Raw genomic sequence first — 22,517 nt, 5'->3', positions numbered from 1 at the left:
CAACGTGATTTTGCCAGTAAGTAAGGGTTAGCGCCTGGCGCTCACCACACGTCATGCGTGGTTAATGATACCGTTTTTCTGTCGTCATTCATAGGTTTGTCTGGAACCATCTCCCACTATCTACCTCGGTGTATTTCAAATCTCTGTACTCGCCCTCCAAGTTTCTCATTTCCCTTGGTAGTGTACCGAAAAGTCTATCCATCTCACACTCGTATGTCTTTCGTATACCTTGGCTTAATGATATTACTGTACACTTAATAAATCGATTAATTTTCCACGATGAAAGGCTTTTAGGACTGTATATGGTGTTATGATTCCTTTAAGTGCTTGCCATGCGCAATTATCACGTGTCTCCCTTCTTTTAAGGCCGTAAAGTTCAACTTGGTTTAACCTCTCATAGATCATGTGATCCGTAAGTCGCTCCTCTTGCTTGCGAATTCTTTCAAACTTGTATAATTCCGGTTATTTGGTTTGGTGACCATACGACACAGCGAGAGAGAGAGAGAGAGAGAGAGAGAGAGAGAGAGAGAGAGAGAGAGAGAGAGAGAGAGAGAGAGAGAGAGAGAGAGAATCACTTATAAAGAGACTTTGCCATTAAGCAAAAGCAAGACCGGGTGTTTCCAAGTGGTCACACATCCAAGGACTAACCAGACCTACCCATTGCAGGTGCTAGAGGCAGCTTCCACCGTGCTAGAGAGGGAGGGAGGGAGGATGAGAACCACATCGCCTTCGCCTCAGCCACTGAGTAGAATGTTAAAGATATCAACCAATTCCATCCACCAGTCTCGCAGCTTGCGCGTCTGCCACCATAAAGCATAACTCCCTCGGAGCAAAAACTACAGAATTCTTCTTGTCACTTGACTGTAAAAACACAAATTGTTTTCTACAGCCATCTTGACACGAACCCACCAGACCCCCTGACAACCCTGGACGGTATGACCCCTGAGTATGACGCTATGAACCTTGACCTGAGCTCAGCTTCAGGATTCAGCATGCTAAGGACCAGCACGGTCGGTGCTCGCATCCCCACGCTCCAGGAGGTACGACGAGCCGGGAAAGTCTGTAAACCTGAGCCCGCCTCCAGCTGTTCTCAGGACACACACACACACACACACACACACACACACACACACACACATATATATATATATATATATATATATATATATATATATATATATATATATATATATATATATATATATATATACATAACGCACGTCGAGCTGTTATATGTACAAGCACGTACACAGGAGCCATCGGTGTTTACAAAAGTGCGGGCTCCTACTGTACACCGCCATGTTTACTGAATCCTTTATCAAGCTGTACGTACTTCTACTCTGTTCCTGTGCGTACAACATACGATATTGAAAATGACAAAAACCAACACAGAAGACCACATCAAGAGTCTATCATGATGGCAGCACGTAAGTATAGTATATCATTAGCGGAGGGGATATGAAAGCTCATGACTTGGTACAAGGGCTAAGGTCAGAGGTCAGGGTGCCCGGGGCTGGCCCTGACCCCCAAGCCAGCTACGAGACAAACACAGTCCTGCCTCCCAGCTGCAGATATGATTAACATTTCTGTTGTTATCATTAATTCATTACTATGAATCACACGTCCACACACCCCTCCTCCCTCAGACAACATGGACATGTGTCACAGCGTGTTGCTAACCGATGCCAACATAAAGACATGCTGCAGCTGCATCAGAAAGGGACTCAGTACCCGCACGGTACCTCAAACCCTACACCCCCTCTCACAACCTGAGGCATAAACCCCCTTCCACAACCTGAAGCCTACATCCCCTCCCACAAAATGCTTTTTGCCACATTGTCGCCAGATGCCTTCCCCCCAACATCGAAATACACTCAGCCCAACTCCACACTGCCCCATGTGACCATAACTCTGCCATCCAAACCGGTCCTATCCTTCTTCCACAGCTCACAGTACCCTGCACATCCCTGCCACACATCCTGAGGCAGTTTTTGATGGGAAAAAAATATATCATGAATGCAGCACAAGTGTGTTCTGCCAGGGTTACCAACATCCTCACGTATACTGTGGCCGGCTCTCCCGACAACACAGTTAATTTACAAAGCACTCATTGACCCAAAGTCTCTCTCTCTCTCTCCCTCTCCCTCTCTCTCTCTCTCTCTCTCTCTCTCTCTCTCTATATATATATATATATATATATATATATATATATATGTGTGTGTGTGTGTGTGTGTGTGTGTGTGTGTGTGTGTGTGTGTTACCGGACTCCGCTTACCAGTTGTTAAACTACGAGTGAAAGTCACTTCAGCGAGGCTGAATCATCTGTGGAGCTCGAAAGGGAGTACAATCTCGTCGAAAAACTTCTCACTCCAAAGGCGTCAGGCGTCAATTTTCCCACTACTAGAAGTAAACCAGCTTGGATGTGAGCAGGATACAATATGCACATGGGCCGAACACAACTTTCTATGTATTCATCAGGAGTAGCATGTCAGTCATAGAGCATCTACTTAGGCTAAGGGATTCAGGAGGAAGGGCTATGTTAGGCTGAGTGAGGAACGAAAAATGTTCAAAAGTGGTTTTGCAGCGGAAGACACTATGGCACGAACACCAGTAACATGAAATGGGAATGAGCTTTTGGAGAACATTGAGATATCAGAAAGACATTAACAGAACATCAAAAGGTCTTGACCCATACAAGGCTCATGATCCTGATGAAATATTACCGCATGTGCTGGTGTCCAGATAAACAAGACAAACCTGAATTGCTGTTCGAGATGTCGCTGGAGATGGGGCAAAATATTCAGGGATTCCACAGGGTCAAACGTTATACCAGTCTGTAAGAGAGAAGAATGCTAAGAGGCAATGATCTATAAATCATTCTTCCAGACAAGTATGGTCCGTAAAGTTCTAGAAAAGACAATTAGAAAGCAAAAGGACGACCTTCCAGAGAAGTAATTGCTGAAGTGAGGGAGCACAGTTTTAGGGAAAAGTCATATATAACAAGGTTTCTATGAGAGAGTGAGCTGTCTAACACAAGAAATTGCAGGGCGGATTGTTCGTATTCGGACTGTCAGGAAGTATTCGAAATAATGCTAGAGATTTTTAAAGTTCAAAATGATATGTCGGGCTGTGTGCGAGGTCCAAATTGCGGTAGGGAAAGAGGAGTAATAAGTGTTGGTGATAAGATGCCGCCTGGTCAGTCACTGCCCCGGGGCCTCCGCAGTCCTATATTCCGCCCCAAGGCGGAGCTGAAAAGGATGGCACGTACTGTAACAACAATTAGCAGCTAACAGACACGAAAGACGACACGTAGCACAGACAACAATTAGCAGAGGGTTGAAGCTTTAGACAGTAGTGGTAGCGTCAAACTGATGTTTTACGCCAAATATACTAAGCTACCAAACAGTTGGCGAGGCTTAACTCGTTATATCCACGCCTCCCCCAACTGGTAACACCACTCGGCTCGAAGTAGTAGCAAAGTCGGGGGTCGATGTTGACATACCATTGATGAAGTCACCTATCGCCAGTTTCTAACAGGTGAATATCAACATTACGACAAGTTCCTATAGCAAGTGTCTGACTAGCAAATACCATCACCATCTTAAATATCTAACCACTGAATACCGCCATTTTCCAGCCAATTACTGATGTTACGCATCGGCAATCTGGTCACTGAACACTGCCAATGGCTGACCTCTGTCACTTGCGTCTGCACTCTACTACCTATGTCTAGCCAGAGGTTCGTTGATTTACCTTTCTCTCTTATAGCCAACGTCTGACCAGTAAATATTGTCAGTATATCAGCTAAATCTCTTCACATTCTGGTGCTATATATACCGTTAATATCACCGTGAAACTGACAATTACATATATGGCTGTGCCTCACCGGTGAGCATCACTCGCCGATCTCTTGATTTGACGTTGTTCTCGTAAACACGGACACAGCAACAGACATCCTTCAATGTGAAAATTATAGTTACAGCCTGATTATCAAAAGGTAAATAGTTACGACATTCATATGGTCATCCGAATGGGTTTTATTGTTATATTAACCAAGGATCGACCCGATATGGTGGCCTTACTGTGTGCTTAACCTGAAAGTAATGAGGCCGCTAAGGATGCCACCTCCGTCATGTCCGCTTCGGTATCGCAAAAATACGAACGTTGCCCTCGAACCAAGGGTTTTCCCTGAACCAATAAGTCAGTAGTATTTTTATATACATGTCACTGGTAGTTCTGAAGTGGGACTGGAAATGAAAATTTTACCATGAAGAGTCAATTGTATTTCTTCTATCGTTGAAAATTAGCCTTAAGGAGAAATTGCAACAATAGGACGGCTTAATAGTGTAATGCCATGAATCAGGAAAAGAAATAAGAAAACTACTAGTGTATCACCGGCGGAATTCAAAGGTCACCGTCTTAGTATTAGACAATAGAAGTGATCCCACTAAAAACCAGGGCTGATACGTTCATTGACGTGTCCTTCAGTCGTGACTGTGGTGCTGCCAGAGAAGAATCCCGAATTCCCCTTGGAATTTCAAACATTTTCATGCTTCCGCCTCCCTTCCTCATTCTTTAGAGTACAAAATTCGGGAACATCTGTTCTTAAAACAGATGTATGAATAAACATACTCAGATGCCGTCATCCTGAAACTACTTGCTGCCGCTTGTAACAACGTGTGGCGGAGAAGCAGTGTTGGAACACAGCCAAGGTGTTCTCAGAACCTAGCCAAGACTCAGTTCCCACCTTATGCCGGAGGTTTAAACACTATTCATAGTACCATAAAATAACGTGAAAAGGTTTTAGCATTTACATTCTCGTCTTTATCGGTTTTATATGATTTAAAGATTTCAGCACAATTTTCATTGTCAGCTGTAAAACTGGCAGCTGAGTCAACCACTAGGTTTGGGTTATCATGCGGCTGTCAAGCAGCAGACGTCAAACTTGTCCTAAAAGTAGGATCATATGTCTTATAAAAGTTTAATATGAATGTATATCAATACCTTGTACAATACATTATCCATTAGATCTAAAATTTAATTTGGTTTTCTTAGGAAAATCATCACGTAAAGGTGGAGTTAACTCTAAAAAGTAAAGGCATTATAAGGAATAGCTGCGCGCGCACAGTCTACCGAGGGAGGTGGGCGGTTCCTGTATATATAACCCCGGCAGAGCGGCGCGACTGTCTGTCGGTGAGTCTTCCAGACGAGTGTGTGTTTGAGTTAGTGCATCATCGCTCAAGAAAACTTTAACAATGGGTAAGATGTGATTTGTAGCTTCTTAATATTACGTTAAGACAAGAGCTGTGTTCCAAGCGTTTCACTGAATTTTTACTCGCCAACATTACTTTATTGGTGCACATACTGCAGCCGAGAAGAAAACGTGAAATCTTATTTTATTGATCTATTTTTGTTTGCATGTCATTTTTTTATTTGTAGATAATTTTATGCGTGTATCTTGGTGAAATGGTTCTTCTTTCGTATCATGACTTGAAATTGGTGATCTGTTTTCATGAAGAAGAAAATATATACCAAAGTAGATGAGGTTAACGAGGTTAAAATGAAAAGAAAAAGGCGGAAAAAACCTATGGATTCCACTTTCACACTGTAGGCGAGCCCAAGGTCAACCATTTTCCCCTCCCCAACACTACTCACCACGGCTCCCACCCACACCTGGTAACACCACACCCATCCTCAACCTCACCTGTCAACGGCAACCCCCCCCCCCCCCCTCCCCTGCCTAACCTCCTACTTCACACACACGTTACCACAGCCCACCCACACCTGCCCCAACAGTGCCCATCACAGCGATTCCACCCACCCATTGCTACCACACCCAGTGGCCCCCACATGCCACCACCACGCCCATATGTAACCACACCACCGACGCATCCACCAACAACACCTAAACATACATACACACAACCTGGCTTAGGTTGGTGTCTGGGTTTACACATCGGAGACAGGGCAGCACAGGTGTAAAGCTTCCATTACATACATAAATAGTAATCGTCACACACACACACGTACATGTATACCTCCCTGTTCAGGCATGTAAACGAATACAAATGGATAAATACAAATGTAATTACACCCATACACATAAAGGCAGTTGAATGGAGGCACGCGTATATATATATATATATATATATATATATATATATATATATATATATATATATATATAAATAAATTATATATACGCTCAAGCGGTGTAGCAGTCAGCGTTCCTGACCATAACGCATTTACCGGCCACCTAAGATCGTGCACAAGGGCTCGAATCCTGTTTGTGACAGTTGGTCCGCAGTCTACCCAGCTGGTCATCCACCCTTAATGGCTTGATTAGGGCCTCAGTTGTCGGTACCGTCTAAATTGACAAAAGAAAAAAGAATACAAGCACACCCGTCCACCAAGGCTGGCAGCGACCCGGGTGCCATTGATCTAGCTGCAGTCCTGGAGGGTCCGTCATAGTGGCCGGAGTGAAACACCAAACATACATCCTGCTTCCTTTCGTAACATAGCAATAACTTGTTACCTAGCTTGCTTGTTCTGGCACCATATCAACAGCTACGCCAACAGCCCATATCATGCATGCATGCTTCCTTACTTCACGAATTGCTTGTAACAAAGCAACACTGCTTCCTTACAACTGCAACGTCTCGTTCCCAAGCTTTCTTGCTTGCTTCTGTATTTTGGCTATAGTTTGTAGTAAAGTCTGTTTGCTTCTTTATTCGTTGCCAAGCTTGACTGCAGTCTTACTATAACTCGCTTCCTTTGTGTTGCTCGTAAGCCATCGTGCTTCCTTACTATGCCAACAGCTCGTATCCAAGGTTCTTTACTTCCTGACTACACCAGCAGCTTGTAGCAGCATGCTTGCTTCCTTTCTATACTAACAACTCGAAGTGTAACTTGCTTGTTGCTTTGCACTAACAAACGTACGTATGAGACTCTCTCCCCGTTACACCTAGTGATCACACACACACACACACACACCAGAACATGCTTCCAAATACTTTTAAAGAATCCGAGTGGTGGATAAATGAAATAAACTGAATGAAGAAATAGTATACGCTGACAGCATACAAGTGTGAAACGTTATATACTGTTCCCATCCCGTGCAGTATAAATAAGTAATCACTCGGTATGCCGAAGTGTATGCTAAATTAACACAGTATCACCACTCATTCGGTATGCCAAGGGTGTACCAAACACAGCATCACTGAACAGACACCAATTATTCTAGGGTAATAATTATCTTTTTGTGTTTTGATTGAAAGGTTCACAATTTTTTTTATATATAAATACAGAATTAGGTGAGCTTACACCGAACTGCTACAATTGTCGCAGAGGCAGGTGAGAAGATAAGGCATTATAAGATAGACAATGCTCCTGTGACGCTGGTGTATGTGCAGGCGAGGCAGGCAGGTATTCCATGAGTCGTGTGGGGTTTCTGCAGAAGGGGGAAGACGTTGCAGAGGCCTTGAGTCAGTTTCCGGAGTGACGAAGTAGCACAAAGCAGTCACATGGTGATTATGCCTGTGTCCTACAACCAGCTGACCAACTGAGTGCACTGTTTGCCTGGTGGTTTACCCAAAGAAAGTTGAGTTGGCCACGCTGATAGCGTTAACCATTAATCAAATTTCCTGTAGGAATGTAGGATTTCCAGATATGTATGTTAGTGTCATCTACCACCTCAAATCTTCAAGCTATGACCTGAGAGGCCACAAGATCATTCAAGATGATGAGTTGGTAGATAATTACATTGGCCCTTGTGTCTAATGCTAGACGTGAGTGATTCCACCACAACGTCAGGTTACTGTCAGAGATTATGGTGGGCGTAAGGAAATGTTTCGTCAGAAGCAATACATTGGCCCAAGGTACACACATGTCCAATGTGCTGGGGATATATAGAAAAAGTGACAAACCTAACCAACCAACCACTTGTTTTGGTAAACCTACACTGTACATCTTGACACTTACAACTGCCCTCTGATTCTCCGTTACTTTGTCCTATTCTTCAACGCCGCTCTTTTATCAATCCACAAGAAAAGTGTAGACGATGTGGGACGGGGATGAGTTGTGGACGTCTGTAACTTGGTGGAGTTGGGAGTACTTTCACTCTGATGGTGAGGGTTTACGTCATCTGTGTGGGTGTTGAGTCCATTTTACTTAAGCTCCAAAAAATAACTTGATCCATAAAATTTACTTCTTTAGAACTGGTTTTCTTAAATGTCGTACGGCGCTTGTGTCCGGCTGCGTTGCTGTCAGATGTTGTGTCTGAGTGTTGTGGGTTGAGCATATCTCTGTAACCGTTTGAATGATTTTGATGAAACTTTCCAGTCCTGAAGTTTGTTAAATTTCTCGACAAGTAATGTCGTCAGCATAATATTTTCCTACAGGCTATTTCGAATGGAGGGCGAGATAATTTTCTACTTTGATCTCCTTTCTCCATCTAGATAAATTAGGAAATTAGAACACTTATTACTGCCCTCCAGCAGATAAACTCTCCATATGCACTACTTATCAGCTTCCCTTGTGCACGTTCTCTCTAGACATTGTGGCGAGGCTGGTAGGAAGGGTGGCATGTGTTGTCTTCCTGTTAGATAACACTGGAGGAAGTTGCACAGATTCTAACGAGCATTGTTTCTGGGGCCGTGGTGGTGACGTCTTGCAAGTGCAGAGATTTCTAGCCTGATCTTTTATTTCAAGATTTAAGACGGAAGACTTTCTCCATTGTATTTTTGGACTGGTGTTCAAGTTACTGTGCATCAGAATCATCCATTTCAGACGTTGAATATTAGACCATCCAAGCCTTTCATAGTGACTGTTACCTACTATTCTTTCTGAAGAGTCGTCTGCAGACGGCTGGTCACACCCTAGCCTTGCTTACCCAATGCTATTTTGGTACAAGACCTTGCCCGTTTTCTGACTGAGCATAGGTTAGTGTAGAGGACCTCGACCCAGTGATGTGTAAGAATCGTTCAGACGTTACGCAGGGTTTGGTGTTGGTCTTAGAAATCTCGGTCCTCTGTAAAAAGTAATGTGAATGTCTTTTTGTTAGTTATAAAGTGTATTTTACACATTTCTAAAGTGGTTATCGTATGTTAAAAGTAAGGGAATCCTGTCAAACTATTTTTTATGTTAAAGTCCTACACAAAATTGATAAAACTACTGGGTAGCAGTGACTTTGGGAAAGTAGGAAACGATAATCCTTGCTTACCTGTTTATGGCGACATTCCCCCAGTACCACTTCACAAACCCATGTCTTTATGACTGCAACCGGCTGTTGTAAAATAAGTCGAACTGACTACGGTAGACACCTGGTACACTACAACTGCCGTTAAACAACTGACGAAGTTGACTGACCCCATTTGAACCTATGTGACATAGATAGGCTATGGACCAGGTACGTTTGAACCTATGTGATATAGGTAGGCTATGGACCAGGTACGGTCAATTTTGATGACACTGGCTATGAACTTTTCACAGCAGGAGTTCACGCCACGTCAGACTCCCACCAATCGACATTCCTTTATAATTCTCCAAAGGCCTACTGTAATGGACTTGCCGGTTCCGCACACACAACGCTATTGGCATAATCGACCCATTTAGTGTCGTGTATACTGGTGCATCTTTGCAGCCAGTGGTCAACTTTCCTCATACCACAAGTGCGCCACTGTGGCGCCTGAACATGTAATGGCCATGCAGCTCCAGGTTCGCTTCCATCTTCAGTAGCTGTTCCGCAGGTGATTGACTCCTCTACGGACTAAGGCCACGGGGTACCATGCTCTTACCCACCACATGAGAAAAGCTATAGTAACCATGCCACGCCATCTTTCTGCAGTACAAGACAATCTCTGCATCGCTGAATATTTCCTGAACTACGGAACCTTGAGTGCCTCCCATCTGATGCACCAACAGCAAAGCTACGGGACCTCTGTAACTCTTCCCTCCTGGAAGCACAGCCTTGGGATCTTGATACAGCGAGACTCTTGTACCGACACACCTCACACGAGACACTCTCTTGCCACACCTGCGTCGGCACACCGCCACAAGATTCATGCCACGTCTGCATACATTACCTCGCCTTAATTCTTTCTTTTTACCTATTCCTGCGCCCTCTGTGTCAGATCCCCCTGAGCTACATGACCTGTTTACTTGTTTACTCTCCCATAAAAGTGCTATCAATACCATTGTTTCCGTACTTATGTCTTTATCGCAAAAGTTACACTCTTAATAAGCAGACTCTACATGTGGTTACCATTAACTTATTGAAAGTGTTGTAGGTAACCTATCTATAGGTAATTTGTGATAGCAATCCAACCAGAATAGGCGAATGTGCTGTAGGATTGAGGAAATCCTTTTGGCAGAGACGTGACCCGATGATATCATGGCCTAAGCCCGTCGCGGCGCAGCGCGCCCGGCCATTACACTATAACGACAACATCGCTGCCTTCCCTCCGCCTAGAAACGCCGGCTCTTCATGCACCTCCCCTTGACCCGACGAGTTTCTCCATTGTCTTAGCTTTTCACAGGTTTTCAATTGTCTGAGAAACTGGACCAGACGCTGAGGAGATAAGGCACCCACCGAAACCTGTGACAGACGGGAAAACCGATTTATAACAAAAATCTGATGCTCATCTTGTCCAAAGACGACTATAGAGTTCACTAGTTGTGAGTGGTACCATAAAATGAATGACGTTGCGGGAGATTTGTTTCTTGAATCTTATAACTTCCTTGTCACTGTCGTCGTTAATCCCAGTTGCAAATCTTTCCGACCGGATGTTTAATATATATATATATGTTTGAATGAATAGTGGTTCCAACAATGTTGTATGGTTGCGAGGCGTGGGCTATGGATAGAGTTGTGCGCAGGAGGGTGGATGTGCTGGAAATGAGATGTTTGAGGACAATGTGTGGTGTGAGGTGGTTTGATCGAGTAAGTAATGTAAGGGTAAGAGAGATGTGTGGAAATAAAAAGAGCTTGGTTGAGAGGGCAGAAGAGGGTGTTTTGAAATGGTTTGGGCACATGGAGAGAATGGGTGAGGAAAGATTGACCAAGAGGATATATGTGTCGGAGGTGGAGGGAACGAGAGAAGTGGGAGACCAAATTGGAGGTGGAAAGATGGAGTGAAAAAGATTTTGTGTGATCGGGGCCTGAACATGCAGGAGGGTGAAAGGCGGGCAAGGAATAGAGTGAATTGGATCGATGTGGTATACCGGGGTTGACGTGCTGTCAGTGGATTGAATCAGGGCATGTGAAGCGTCTGGGGTAAACCATGGAAAGTTGTGTGGGGCCTGGATGTGGAAAGAAAGCTGTGGTTTCGGGCATTATTGCATGACAGCTAGAGACTGAGTGTGAACAAATGGGGCCTTTGTTGTCTTTTCCTAGTGCTACCTCGCACACATGAGGGGGGAAGGGGTTGGTATTCCATGTGTGGCGAGGTGGCGATGGGAATGAATAAAGGCAGAGTGTGAATTGTGTGCATGGGTATATATGTTTGTGTCTGTGTGTGTATATATATGTGTACATTGAGATGTATAGGTATGTATATTTGCGTGTGTGGACGTGTGTGTATATACATGTGTATGGGGGTGGGTTGGGCCATTTCTTTCGTCTGTTTCCTTGCGCTACCTCGCAAACGCGGGAGTCAGCGACAAAGCAAAATAAATAAAAAATTAATAAATATGAGACAGCGACAAAGCAAAATAAATAAATAAATATATATATATATATATATATATATATATATATATATATATATATATATATATATATATATATATATATATATATATATATATGGTCCTGTCTTTAACAATATTGATGTTTGTCAAATATAATGTGTAAAACTGGACATTTGTGGGTAAAGAAACCTGTTTAGTGCCACGCGAGTGGATCGTCTTTACAAGTTCTTGTGTGAATGATTTTGTTTAAGATGTTTCAGCGCGACGCCTTACGTCATTGGAATAGCATATGCCTGACGTCATTCTGGATCGTGCTTTTCTTTCATCTTTTCAAAAATAAATATAATGAGTTATTGTTGAAAAAAGTCACCATATCTTTGAAACGTCAATACGTGTTATAAGGGGTGAGGAGCAGTGGAATGGACGTCAGGCAAGGCAGTGGGAGGAAGGGCGGGCGGTGTTGACTTGGTAGAAGCAGGAAAGGCATGGCGGTATGGGAGAGTGGTAGTGGTCGTTGCAGGGCGTATATGACTGTGTGGGAGCCAAGGACGTTAGGGCTAGCAAGCTGGTTCCAGCGCCTCCTTGATGCGGACTATTTTGGGATGATTCGGTTGGTGTTGGAGGCTGCGCTGGTCGGTACGCTCGGTCGTCCTCGGCCACCGTAGCCGTCAGTCGTCGTCTTGTATCATATTGTATGGTACGGTGGGTTACAGGCTTGTGTGGCTTGCCTAGGGAGGTTGAGGGCGGGTAATGCCTCCATCCTGGGCTGATGATATACTCACTCCAGCCGCTAATTTAGGCTTATCTCTGGCCGGAGAGGAGAATGGAGAAGAATAACAGTGATCAAGTTCAATTACTTTCTCTTTCGTGTCAACCCTGCGTCCGTGTTTTACCCCCACCAACAGAGCCATACCAGAAGATTACTAATCCTATAACATCCAAACTGACGAATTTTTTTTCCCCAGAATTCCCTTCGTAATACCCTGTTGTCGTTCGAAACCTACTCGCAAGAGGGCAAGCGATGGAAATGGCGAGTGCTTCATTTTCGGGATTTGTGTCCTATGTGGCCTGGAGAGGTGAAGATGTGCCTGGAAACTTACTTTTGGTCCCAAGAGATGTGTTCTGGTGTTTGGTTGGCGAGTGCAGACCGGGGCAGTCCAGGGGAGGGACAGCAGATGACAGGTGTCTTTGAATGGACATGCCTTTTCGGGGCTTCTGACGCAGCGAGTGCTTGAGATGCTTGATGCGTCTTGCCGCAGACCACCTCTCCCCCTCCCTAAGCCACTCCTTCCCGTCGACAAGGGGCGCGTAGGACGATACCGCCGGGGTCATGAAGCACTCCTACACGTACACTTGGCGTGGGTGACTCTTAAATGGTGGTTGACGTCACCCAGAGAAAATCTAGGGAGGGGACTAGGCGGCGGCGGTGGAGTGGGGGAGGGATTAGGACTTGCTAAAATGAAACAAAGACGTGACCAAGTGGTGGAGGAGGGGGATACTGCTGACGTTGATGACCTTTACATTCACATGAAGACGTGCCTCAGACGCTTCCGCAGTATGATAACCTGTAGTCTCTCTCTCTCTCTCTCTCTCTCTCTCTCTCTCTCTCTCTCTCTCTCTCTCTCTCTCTCTCTCTCTCTCTCTCTCCTGCATTAAAGCAGAATCTCTTAAGTACACTTCCTGCAAGCTTACTTACTGATGGTGCAAGCTTGGGAGCTGTCCATTGATTCGTGTGGGAAATATATGATACACGGCAAGTCCTACTCTGATACCAGACCTGGTATTAGGTTGGTCTAGTCTGGCATTCTTGCTTGATACTAGTTGGACCCAAATATGTGGTACCTTATGGTACAGGACCAGGGATACCAGGAAGTGTACAGACACTGCTGACCTGGGTGAATGCTTCCCCCGGGGTACAGTACCAGGAAGTGAGAGCACACACCATGGGAACTGGAGACACGGTCTGCCAGATACCGTATGACGGAAGGAACTCTGATGACCCCCCCGGCCCGTCCTGGTGGGTGGGTTGCTATGCGTGACTGCCCGCCGGCTGGTGTGGTTGTCTCTGCCACACCCCTAAGTGTTCACCAACCCTGTAAACCTGCTGAGGCTGCACGACCACAGAATGCAAGAACAGTTATGACCACTGTCGAGGAACACTGTACGAGACCTGCCTGCAGCCAAAGTAAAGCTTTCAGCTGTAGGAAACACTGTTGCTGGGAAGGCTAGGGATAGGGTAACGTTGAGAGCCTATAATGCTTATAAGGCCCCAGACGTCACTAACCAAGATGGAATGGTTGGTCTTGACCATCGTGAATTTCTAATGATGTACTTTAGAGATGGGGAAGGGGGACACCTGTCAGTGTTCTATGTGAAAGTTTAATGACAACATACAATTGGTCAATGTTGAACAAAACTCTTGGGTAACAAGAAAACCTATGTCCTCCATAAACCCATTTAAATCGATGGTTTACAAAGACCGAGAAAAAAAATATGTTCAATGGAAGTATCTATAAATGGAGTTTTCGTAAAGGAAGTGTATGTAATCAATCTGGACCAGGGAGACAACCAAATGGCCTATCTATAGGATGGACTATCCATGTAGATAATCTGAAATACTCGACAGATATACAACACTCAGGCCAGAAATTGTAACTTGTATACTTCCTGTCCTGAGTCCCTTGCATCCTTGAGACCCCTACACCACTCGGGTCACACAGGTCAGTGTTGTAAGGTGGATGCGTCTATGTACAGTGAGGTCAGTTTAATGTTTAGTGCTTAGCGTTTTGCATAAGACAGTTGCTTCGAGGGCATGAAAGGTCTTAGGATATGCTGAAACGGTGTCTGTAGTATTGTAGGGATTATATATATATATATATATATATATATATATATATATATATATATATATATATATATATATATATATTATAAGGTTGTTGATGGAGGTGTTTCTTTGAGTCGTTTTGTTGTCTAACGGGGGCGAATGTTTGTGCTGATGACCAACGGGGTGCTGGTGCCTCTACGTACCCTACCCCCTCCTCAAACCCTAAGACCTACCTCTTCCCTACAACATTCTTGAGGCTTTAATGGAGAGGTTAAGGTATATTGAGGCTCAACCCAGCAAGCCGTGTGTACATCCGTCCGCCTACACTAAAATTTAGTCATAGATCCTATTATAGTATGACTGACCCTCTTGCCCGCTCCCCACGTATGGCCACTTTACCCCCACCTCCTGCCCCCAGGTGACCTTCAATTCACTCCCCCCTCAAGCTACCCCTACGCATGACCTTCGTCACCCCCCCCCCCCACAGATGACTCCTCTTCCTACACTACTCCTTACATATGGCATTCATCTCGGCCCACTCCCCCTTGCATGCCCTAACATATGACTACCGCCTTACTCCTGCCTCCCATGTAAGACCTTCACCTCCCTACAGCTATCTCCGCCCCGCAAGTAAAACCTTTTCATTCCCCTTAAGCAGGTGCACATATGACTTTAACCCCCCTACCCATTGTTGTCTTCTGTACATATTAACGCTCATTATCACTTATAATAAGTAGTAGTCTACTTTTGACCAGTACAGTTGAAAAGTTCTGTCAACATGGGTGATATGTTGTTTTTCACTGCTTTTTCAGTCATAATATGTTAACTCATCTGTTGTTATAAAGCTGCCAATAGTTAATTATACACTTCATGTGGCAATATCTCGCCTTTTTTTTCTGCCTATTAATAATTATTCTTCAAACTTGTCATTCATTATACTTAATTCACCAGCGTCTGTAAGTATTCCAAAGTTCATACTTTTTATCTTACTTCCTCTACCCATTTTGACTATTTCGTGGTCTGTGCAGCAAAATCTATATTGATTCCTCGCTACAACTCTTGTTTATCATGAGGTTTAGCTTTTCGAGAAGTCTTTGTTTAGCCATAGGGTTGTTGGTGTCGGTCCGTCATTAAAACAATGTCTCGATTTTTTTTAATAAGTTAGTTATCCTTTGATAATGTCAACCTTGAGAAATTTCAGATTATCCTGACATGTTTAAACGTCCCTTCAGTTTGGGTTGGCAGAGGTGTCTGTACACGTAGTCATAATTCTCTTGGAATGTCAGACATGCTAAACGTATAGTGCACAAAGTCGGTAATATATTTACATTGTAGCCAAAAGACTACTCATTTTTCAACCCTTCATTTAGCCTTTTTTTTTTTTTTTATCTTCCATCTCTCCAGTCTCCAGTTAAAACACCACTCACAGGGACTCCTCGCCTGATATCCTGCAATTGTCTTTCCTTTCTTGCTCCTCCCTCCATTTACCAGCATCCTGTCCCAGCCCTTCACCCGACTTAGGGTGTCATGCCGCTTGCGCAACATCCTTTCTTTGACTAGCTGAATATTTAAGGTAAAGTCTGAGATTCCTGGGATGGGCCTGATCCTCCGGCAGTCTGTACATTACTCATAACTAGACGCAGTCGTGAATATACCAAAGTTTGGTACCAAATAACTGCAGAATGTTAGAAAATGGACGTGAAATAAGCATATATTTTTGTCTTGCAGGTGAAGACAACTGGCCCAGCTATGGCACTGACGAGAATAAGGAATACCGCTTCAGAGACATTGGTGGCAAGAGCCTTCGTTTCAGGGTTAGTCTCCAACCACTATCTTCGGTTTCTCAGCAGAATTAAAATATATTGTCTTATCCTTGATGTATTTACCACAATTTGAACTATACCAAATGGCTTTGTAAACACGATAAAATATTCACAAATTTTGAGTGCTTCATTCACACCTTTTAAAAGGTTTTAATTTAATTTTCAAGTATCATATCTTCTCTGGGCACTATTATATAATTTTCTCCCATTCTTTTATCTCTGGTTTTTTCCTATAGCCGAGACCTGGTCTTTCTTGCAGGTGAAGACTGCTCATGATGCCCATATTGCCCTCACCTCTGACGCGGAAGAGACTGACCCAATGGTGGAGGTGTTCATCGGGGCTTGGGAGGGGGCTGCCTCTGCCATCAGGTTCAAGAAAGGTAAGATGCCCACCAAACCTGCCGTAAGATTAGGAAGGTGAAGGAGGAGAGACTTTTGAGAGATGGAGGTTGGCGTGGTGAAGGCAAGGAAAGAAAGGTGGAAAATGGGTAAGGGATGGAGAGGGTGAGGGACTAATGGAGGGAAAGAAGGTAGAGGGGCATGACCCAGGCAAGGATTGAAGTAGCTTTGGGGAAAAAATGTCGGAATGCGTTGAAGGCGCTTTGCGTGTGCATGTATAATCGTATGAACTATGGCATGTATAATCATATGATCTAGTACTTGGATGAATATTACTCATTTGTATTGCAATCTGCAGCTATTTAAGTTAGGTTTATTATCCTGTATCTCTAGATGCATGGCTATGTCATCGCCTACTACTTTACAACCTTTTTATAGATGTTTAATATGCCTCAGTATGACATTGTCATTGGCTTTATTTTGTAAAGCTAGATATTTTCCTTTCAATTGATGTGAACTAATGCTTCTAAAATTGTGCAAACCCACTGTTTATTATATTAAGATTTTTAGGGTTTAAGGGGTATGTTTTTTAACAGCTTTTACTGTTAGTAGTAGTTACTGCATATATTACTGAACTAATTATTTTTCTTGCTATCCAGAGGATAACAGTGAGTACAGAGAGTGCTTAGTTGCAATGCAATATTTCATATTAAAAGATTAAGACTTTTTCTCCTTTCTAAAATATGTATTTTGAAACATTTCACTTTGATCCATATCACATCCTCAAGTTGAGCCCATAAATGTTTGATTCAATGATGATTAGATATGAAACTTTTAAAACTAGATTGCATTATAAGAATCTGACTCCAGTTGAGGTAACTGTCAATTCAAGATTTTGTGTTCATATCCTGATGCACTCCAGTGTTAGATGACGGGTTTTTGGAATGTGAGAATCGCTGATACGAGCAAACATCCTCTCCATGTTTTGCTTTCCATTAATATTCTTCCCATCCCAACAGCTGATGATCTGGCAAAAGTGGACACTCCAGACATCTTGAATGAAGAGGAGTACCGAGAGTTCTGGATTACCTTTGATAATGATGAGGTTCGTGTGGGTAAGGCAGGAGACTGGGAACCCTTTATGGTGAGCCCCATCCCAGAGCCATTCCAAATCACCCACTATGGCTATTCCACTGGTTGGGGTGCTGTCGGCTGGTGGCAGTTTCATAGTAAGGCATTCTGTTCTAAATGTTGGGAATGTTTCATATTGATATAATACTTGTATACAATACTTATCAAATTGTGATTGGTATGATAATATACTAATGATATTTGTTCCACTTATCATGAATGGATGGTCTGGTAACATGACTTCAACTATTTATAAGTCCTGGATACACTTTCTCGTAATCTCTTCTGTATGAGAAATGCTTGCTGGTCTAAGTGCTGTCGTATGCTGAACCGAAATTACTGGTGTAAACGTTATGTAAATAATTGATGATGCACAGTTTGGTGAGTCTGTGTAAGAGGTACCTAAGAAGTAAATAAAATGCAGGTTTTGCCCCTAAAAAAAAAAGAATATCTACCAAACTTTCATAAGAAAACCCCAGTGTTGACTTTACATATACTATTATTCAGCTGACATCTTGTACCTGTTGACCTGAATTAAATGGTGAACTGCTAATAGTACTCCCAAAACCGATCCTAAATACTGTTAAGAATGGAAAAATATTATATCGCTCATATTTCAGTTTGAATCATTAAAGATAATTGGAAAGCTGAAATGTCAGCTGTTAATGCTTAGTGGTGGTCCAATTAAATGTTGCAGAAAAGGTAGACAAGCTGTTACACACGCTTCATTTTGCCTCACTAGATTCAGATCCAGACCATTAAAATTATGAATGTAAAATGGCTCGCATTCTGGTATTTGTGAAACTGAAATTTTAACTTGACTGTCCACAGATGAGAGACGCTTTCATACAGAAGACAGTCAGACTTACAATTTTGAGCCTGTGTATGGTGACTCTGTCACCTTCAGTGTTTCCTGTGGCCATGATGCCCACTTGGCATTGACTACAGGGCCAGAAGAAACAACGCCCATGTATGAAGTATTCATTGGTGGCTGGGAGAACCAACATTCAGCCATCCGCCTCAGCAAGGGTAAGCTTTTTCTTCATGAGAATGAACTTCAGTGATGAGCTTATACCATGTCATAACACTCCTTGTTATAACAGATGGACTTGTATATCTTGTTGAAGTACTTAGTCAAAATAGTTTTACTTACTGTGCAAGTGTGTGTTGAATTCATTAGTGGTTTCAAGTAGGTACCACCATGTATTGTCATCCATAATGTAAGTGGTTGAGAAACGTGTTATATATGCAAAAGTCTCCTGTGAAGTATGCACTGAATAGTATAACTTATGATGTAGTGATGGTATACATGAATATGTAACATGCAAAAATGGTTGCATATTTTAAAATTTCTTGTTAATGTTAACACACTTTATGCAGTGTTACAATGAAGAAAAAATGGTGTACTTTTGTAATTATTGGAAATTTTTTAAACTTAACATTTTGACCAAACCATGAAAGGAATAGGTTCTTAATTTTATGATTTTTTTGTATAGCAGGCAATATTGTTGGCTGTCTTTTCATTTGGCATAAAAGCTTAAAAATACATCATGTAAACATTGTTTAGCTCTTGGATCTTCACACAAAAGCTCTGCATATAGTATAACCCACTTTCTTACCAAGTCCACAACTCCATAATTTTTCATTTCTTTAAATATCTTGGCATTTTATCTATTCTACACTTGAGCTGTTTATTCAGTCGAGTATATATCGTATTTTCTCCACAGGTGATGACATGATCAAAGTGGACACTCCTGATATAGTGTGCTGTGAAGAGGAAAGGAAGTTCTGGCTGTCCTTTAAGAATGGGCACATCAGGGTTGGCTACAAGGACTCAGACCCCTTTATGGAGTGGACTGACCCAGAACCATGGAAGGTCAGTCTCTCAGCCTTAGAATTTTCACCATTTTCTCTGTACCTGCTTAATGGTCCAACCTTAGTGAAGGATCATTTAGAGAGAAAAAAAAATACCCCCCCAACAACTTCCACTCCCATCCCTTTTAATTGACTTTCGCTCTCCTCAGGGATAATATAACCACTTTCCAAGAACAGAAACACTTCTTGAAGTGTGAAAGTTTATAATGGTTTAAGAAAAGCAACCTCTGTGGTGGTGTTAGTGTTTCTAATCATGACACGGACACCTCGGTAAGAGCACCTAGTTTCAAGTCATGGCAGTCATTAACAGTAATCCAGCTGTTCATCCTCCCCTAGGGGTTGGTCAGTGAAATGGGTACCTGGCTTAAGCTAGGGTATATGTATATATATACAACAATGTTGTATGGTTGTGAGGCGTGGGCTATGGATAGAGTTATGCGCAAGAGGGTGGATGTGCTGGAAATGAGATGTTTGAGGACAATATGTGGTGTTAGGTGGTTTGACCAAGTAAGTAAAAATAGGGTAAGAGAGATGTGTGGTAATAAAAAGAGTGTGGTTGAGAGAGCAGAAGAGGGTATTTTGAAATGGTTTGGTCACATGGAGAGAATGAGTGAGGAAAGATTGACAAAGGATATATGTGTCAGAGGTATAGGGAACGAGGATAAGTGGGAGACCAAATTGGAGGTGGAAAGATGGAGTGAAAAAGATTTTGAGTGATTGGGGCCTGAACTTGCAGGAGGGTGTAAGGCGTGCAAGGAATAGAGTGAATTGGAACGATGTGGTATACCAGGGTCGACATGCTGTCAATGGATTGAACCAGGGCATGTGAAGCGTCTGAGGTAAACCATGGAAAGTTCTGTGGGGTCTGGATGTGGAAAGGGAGCTGTAGTTTCGGTGCATTATTACATGACAGCTAGAGACTGAGTGTGAACGAATGGGGCCTTTGTTTTCTTTTCCTAGCGCTACCTCGCACACATGAGGGAGGGGGGTTGTTATTTCATGTGTGGCGAGGTGGCGATGGGAATGAATAAAGGCAGACAATATGAATTATGTACATGTGTATATATGTATATGTCTGTGTGTGTATATAGGTGTCTGTGTGAGATGTATAGGTATGTATATTTGCGTGTGTGGACGTGTATGTATATACATGTAATTACCTGTTTTTACTGGAAGTGAAGGGAATTTACACTTTTGGGCCCCCATCTCTTGACATTTTCGAACTACCATGCAGCTTTTTTATATACTGTCTGCATTTAAAGTTTCATCATTCATTGTGTTTTTGTGTATTATATGTTAAAGTTTTTTATTTTAATGTTTGTATTTGTATACAGTGTATATAATACTGTCTTAGGCTGATTACAAAAAACTAATGAATGTGGAAAGTAAAGATGTACTTAGTACAGTCAGCTGAAATATAAGCAAAATAAAAAAAATGGTTATTGATCCTAGATATTAATAAAGGTCAGATATCAGAGTACTCAATAACTGGCCACCAGGTGACGCTTTAGAGCGTATGATCGTGAAACCACAATGGAATGTGCTGATGTATTTAAGGACCTGAGGTTTTTATAAAGAGTATTGGAGAACATCTTTTATGCACTTACTAGAAGACTAAGACAAATTTTTTGTTAAAGATAAAAGACTTGGACCCTTTTGTATTTCAGGTGACGCATATTGGGTACACAACAGCTTGGGGTGCTGCAGGCAAGTGGATGCTAGAAATTTAAACGCATGGTGGAAGAATTAAACCACATCATACTCTCACACACTCGCTGTTCCACAATAGCTTAATAAAGAATAAATGCCAAATGATGAGATTTTAATTTACCTTTTGTAGTGGGTAAAACTGAACTTTTCTTTAAAGAGTGCTTGATTTCTCTGTTAACATTTTATCACTACTATACTTAATTATCGTTTCCTGCGTCAGCGAGGTAGTGCCAGGAGACAGACGAAGAAAGACCCATCCACTCATATACACAAATATATACATACACGTACATATACACATCAATACACATATATACATACACAGACATATTCATACTTGCTTGCCTTCATCCATTCCCAGCGCCAAACCACCTCACGGGAAACAGCATCGCCATCCCTTGCGTCAGTGAGGTAGCGCCAGGAAATGGACAAAAAAAGTCCACACACTCGGTCTCTGTCATGTGTAATGTACTGAAACCACAGCTCCCTATCCATATCCAGGCCCCACAGACCTTTCTACGGTGGATGCGTTTGAAACGAAATGTAAGAGGACAATATGTGGGGTGATGTGGTTTGATCAAATAAGCAATGAAAGGGTAAGAGATGTGTGGTAGTAAAAAGTGTGGTTGAGATAGCAGATGAGGGTGTGTGGAAATGGTTTGGATATATGTAAAAAATGAGAGAGGTACGGTTGACAAAAGACATGTGTTTTGGTTGGAAGGAACAAGAAGAAGCAGGAGACCAAATTGGAGGTGGAGGGATGATGTGACAAAATTTTGAGCAGTTGGTGCCTGAACACGCAGGAGGGTGAGACACGTGCAAGGAACAGAGAATCTGAATGATGTGGTATTCTAGGGTTGACATGCTTTCAAGGGGCTGAACCGGGGAATGTGAAATGTCTGTTAACATGCAATTACTGAAATGTATGAGCGAGGGAATCCTGGCTCTGTACTGTGCATTTGATTATATATTAAGTTTGTGAGTTCTGGGTTTGGCTCCACAGCAGTCATGGAAGACCATAAGATGGATGAATTTTGTAAAGGAGGATTGGATCTCTTAATGGTGATGAAAGATGTGTACAAAGCAATGTTTTTTAGAACTATATAATAGGCATTCTATGGATT

General features: G+C 42.7%; 1 protein-coding gene across 1 annotated transcript; it reads left to right on the top strand.

Annotated features, from left to right (window-relative positions):
* Positions 1–5,140: 5,140 nt before the first annotated feature.
* LOC139753771 (uncharacterized) lies at positions 5,141–21,496 on the top strand. Its single transcript, XM_071670608.1, has 7 exons — positions 5,141–5,259; positions 16,244–16,329; positions 16,598–16,718; positions 17,697–17,906; positions 18,640–18,837; positions 19,536–19,684; positions 21,351–21,496. Exons 1-7 carry the CDS (start codon positions 5,256–5,258, stop codon positions 21,411–21,413), a joined length of 831 nt encoding a protein of 276 aa, XP_071526709.1. The 5' UTR covers positions 5,141–5,255; the 3' UTR covers positions 21,414–21,496.
* Positions 21,497–22,517: the final 1,021 nt, after the last annotated feature.

The sequence above is a fragment of the Panulirus ornatus genome, chromosome 15, assembly GCF_036320965.1.
Source record: "Panulirus ornatus isolate Po-2019 chromosome 15, ASM3632096v1, whole genome shotgun sequence".
NCBI lineage: Eukaryota > Metazoa > Arthropoda > Malacostraca > Decapoda > Palinuridae > Panulirus > Panulirus ornatus.
Note: the sequence above shows the minus strand (reverse complement) of the source record. Positions and strands in the feature narration are given on the sequence as shown.

Excerpts from the sequence above, each read along its gene's own strand:
- LOC139753771 (XM_071670608.1), top strand. Across the intron at positions 16,330-16,597 it reads GCAAGAGCCTTCGTTTCAGG|GTGAAGACTGCTCATGATGC; the intron begins GTTAGTCTCCAA and ends TCTTTCTTGCAG. Across the intron at positions 17,907-18,639 it reads CGGCTGGTGGCAGTTTCATA|ATGAGAGACGCTTTCATACA; the intron begins GTAAGGCATTCT and ends GACTGTCCACAG.